The sequence below is a fragment of the Fukomys damarensis genome, unplaced genomic scaffold (assembly GCF_012274545.1).
Source record: "Fukomys damarensis isolate Sample0158 unplaced genomic scaffold, DMR_v1.0_HiC HiC_scaffold_16, whole genome shotgun sequence".
Classification (NCBI taxonomy): Eukaryota; Metazoa; Chordata; class Mammalia; order Rodentia; family Bathyergidae; genus Fukomys; species Fukomys damarensis.
Genome location: NW_022900928.1, coordinates 28,565,630 through 28,569,488, shown reverse-complemented (window position 1 = coordinate 28,569,488; position 3,859 = coordinate 28,565,630). Strand labels below are relative to the sequence as shown.

General features: G+C 51.3%; 1 protein-coding gene across 1 annotated transcript in view; it reads left to right on the top strand.

Moving 5' to 3' along the window:
* Positions 1–6: 6 nt before the first annotated feature.
* The window catches only part of Arrb1 (arrestin beta 1), a 77,148-nt gene continuing 73,295 nt past the window's right edge, over positions 7–3,859 (top strand). The window contains exon 1 of the mRNA XM_010603304.3: positions 7–95. Within this exon, the coding sequence (XP_010601606.1) occupies positions 76–95 (20 nt within the window). The 5' untranslated portion in view covers positions 7–75. The remainder of the gene's footprint in view (positions 96–3,859) is intronic.

Here is a 3,859-nt window from a genome sequence, read left to right as displayed (position 1 = left end):
GCTCCTTCTGCCGGCCGGGGATTTTCCAGCCTGGGCGCTGACGCCGCGGACCTCCCTACGGCCGCCACCACGACCATGGGCGACAAAGGGACTCGGTGAGTGAGGACAGCCACCCAGCCTGGCGCGCGTGGGGGCGAACGGGGCGAGGACGTGGCGGGGGCTCTAGTCGGCGACCTGGCTCCGCGTTTGTGGTCACCCGAGGACCTGGCACCCAGTTCTCCACCGAGGTCTCCTGTGTGGTCACTGGCAGAGGCTGTGGGCGGAGGTGCCGAGAGGGCCAGGATCCGGCCATCCCCGGGCCCTTCGCTTCTGGCCGAGACTCACATACACACTCGCTGACACCCAGCCGTGTCTGCAGACGCAGAGACTGTGGGGCAGGCTGACACACAGCAAGCACACGCGTGCTGACATGGCACACTCACGGTGGCACACATCGACAGCCACTGCTACACACCCGTCACATACAGTAACACGATGTCACACACACTCTGGCACACACTTGCCTGTCAGTGCATTCTTGCTGACAGTCTGTGGGCATACACAGGTCCAGTGTACCAGGCACCAACCCTAACAGACCCGCACGGGGCACATGCATGTGGGCACATACTGAATACACCGTCACTTGGACTTTAACACACTGTTGGTGGCACACGCATGTTGTCACCCTCACTGACATGACATGATGCTGGCATCCGTTTCCCCAACACAGTGGAAGGCAGGACCACACCAATGCTGACCCCTACAGATGCACATTGAGTTAATGCCCACATGGACTGCACAAGCTGCTAGCCTGGGTTCTGCTGACACACTCCTCCAGACCCCAAAGACAGAGTGGAGACACACCCATCACACTGGTGGAGCCCCCCCGCCAGCTGGATAAACAGGACTCCAAGCTGCTTCCTTTCTCTCTGGCCTACTGGGCCTGGGGGTCTGTGCGAGAGCTGCTTTCAGCTGTGGTGGGAAGAGGGACTCCTGTCTTCTTAGAGCCTGCCCTGAAATTCAGCCTTGGGCTAGATTCTGCCTTGAAGATGGGACACTGGGATGAAAGGGAGATGGAGCTGGGGCAAGACAGCCCCCAGGGGCCACCCTTCTGTCCAGACAAGCCCTGATCCCCCTCAGTTCCTCCTCCAACCTCTTCTTCACCTGCTCATTTTCATTTTCTTTCCTTTTCTTAGGTCGCACCTCTCCCTCCTCCTTTCTCTCCCCTCCCTTGCTTTCAATGTTTATTTATTGAGCTACTGCTGTGTAGGAGGCATAGTGTGAGAATCAAAGATGTGGAAGATATGTCCTTCCCTTGAAGGAACTAAGAGTCCAGAGAGAAGCAACTCCTGTCATCATCACATTTCAGGTCCCCAGACAAAATGATTTTTCTTCCACTGCCGTCTGAGGCTCTCAATAGCATGGGAAAGGCCCTCCAAAGATTATTCCCATTTTCCAAGGGAAGAAACAGGCTCAGAGGTAATTTAGACTCCCAATTTTGAGAAATAGTTTCCCAGCCACCATTCTGACAGCTCTTCAAGGAGGTTAATTTTCCTCTTCCTGCTTTGTCAAAGAGAAAACAGGGTTAGAGAGATCACTTGATTTGATTAAGGTCAAGAGGGTTCAAAAGCAGGCAGAAGCTGAATCCCCTTGGTCCCTGTCTCTGGCTTACCCTGGGTCCTGTCAGGCTCCTCATGAATCTCAGGATGAGGACTGGGAGGGGTGCCCTGCTCTATGCAGGAGTCCAGCATTGGGGAAACTGCAGAAGATCATGAGGTGTCTGCATTCACCTTCATGGCTGGTCCTCATTGCAGCCTGCTGGCTGGCCAGCACTGTGACCTAGTCACTATCCTTAGGAGGGCGTGTCACTCCCTCCTCTAACACATCTATCCCAGAGCCAAGACCCTCCTACCCCATGTGGTCAGGCTTCTCTCCCTGAAGGGCATAGCAGGGTGTCAGGAGCCATGGTTCTTCTTTGTTCTCCTGTGCTGCTTCCTGAGCAGGGTGACTCAGCCCCTCTTAGTCTTCTCTGTGACTTGGGGAGAAGTGCCATTACTCCTTTGCTGGCATGAGTTGTCAGCATGAGGACACCACTGGCACCTGTTGGAAGACTGTCTCTGGGGCCAAGAGACTTTTTGACTCCTGCTGCTTTGTCTCCAACTCACCGGCGGATCTTGGGGACATTGAGAATCATCTTCACCTTTCTGAACTTAGTTTACCCATCTGTAAATGGGAGCTGACAATACTTAGATTTTTTTCATAGCTTTCCTTGCATTTACTGAGTTTACTGGGCAGGAGAGAAGGTACTGCCTAAGGCCTGGAAACAAATTCTGGATGACATCCCCTACACTGTGACCCTTCTTCCCCCCTTAGGTTTCCCTGCAGCTCCACAAGGACTCCCTCTTCCTCCCCAGACAGATTTCTGCAAAACTTGGAAGAGAAAGGCAAAATCACTACTGGGATGTATTCCTGTCTCATTCTATAATCCATGAGATTCTATTTCATGAATTAAAATAGAACAGTGCAAATATCCAGTATTCTAGAAGGATCAGGAATCATCACCTCATCCTTGTATCTAGAATTGCAACCTATGTAGCAAAGTGACAACGGAAACTAATCAGAAACTGTTACTGCCCTCTAGGAACTCCCAGGGTTGAGGAAAAGAAGAGGTGAGACAAACACTCAGACAGGACTATTACAGGGCAGGACTGTGATGATGGTTGTCATAATAAGGTGCTTTGGGAACCGTAGTACATTCATTTAACAAATGTTGACTGAGTGCCTTCTGAGTAGGGGGGTCCAGGGATGGATGAGTCTACTCTGTCACCAGAGGATTTACAGTGGAGTGGGTGACTATAATGTAAAGTGACAGGTACTGTGGGAGGTTAAGGAGGGGTCTCCAACTCAGTCCTGGGCAGGGATTATGACAAGGAAGCTTTCCTGGAAAGGAGGCGGCCTCGACGCTACAGGGCTTCACCTGGAAGCTGAGAGCGGGAGAATGAGGATGTCAGGGCTGGCCAAGGGGACAGAATGTGCACAGCCTGGAGGTATGAAGCTAGGAGAAGAGTGTGCAGAGGCTTAAGCTGGGGATGGTGAGTAGCCAGTCTTACTCAGCCTGGGGCTGTCAAGCCAAAGGGACAGGATTTTCCCCTGAGGTTGGTGGTGATTCAGAAGGTGGACGGAAAGGTTTTTTGGATGTGGACGGACAGGAGCGGATTTTCCTTTCAGAGCAGGGTCTCTGGCAGTGGCCAGGAGGATAGATGGGAAGAACAGTCCAGGAAGCAGGAAGACCTGTGAGGTGGTTGGGCTGAAGCCTGAGAACTAGGGCTCTGAGCTCAGAATGAAGGCTATGAGAAGATGAATCTAAGGAATAGAAAAGAGAAAGAAAAACCTTGCTGGTTGAACTCAGACCTTTGCTGAGTGTCTGGTATATGTTAGAATTATGTGCATAATTTCACTGGATTCTGTCTGTGATCTGGTAACATAGGGATTGTTGTTCCCATTTTACCGATGAGGAAGCAGACTAGGAGAGATCGCTAATTCAGCCAGTGGGTTCCTGAATTGAGGCCTCTCTGCTACTCGATAATTTCATCCAGAGAGGGAGACTTACCTGGTTCACAGTTGGCCTCCCTGGTCTTGCTCTTCCACTGTCTCTAAAAGGAACATGAATGCTGGGGATTTAGCTTAGTTGTGCTGTGCCTGCCTTGCAAGCACACACACACACACACACACACACACACACACACACACACACACACACACAAAAGCAACATGAAGAATCAGATTTAATAACAGGAGGGACTTCCCAAGGGCAGTGGGAGGGAATAGAATTTCCTTTCCTGCAGATGTTTATGAACTCTTTTTTTTTTTTTTTTTTTTT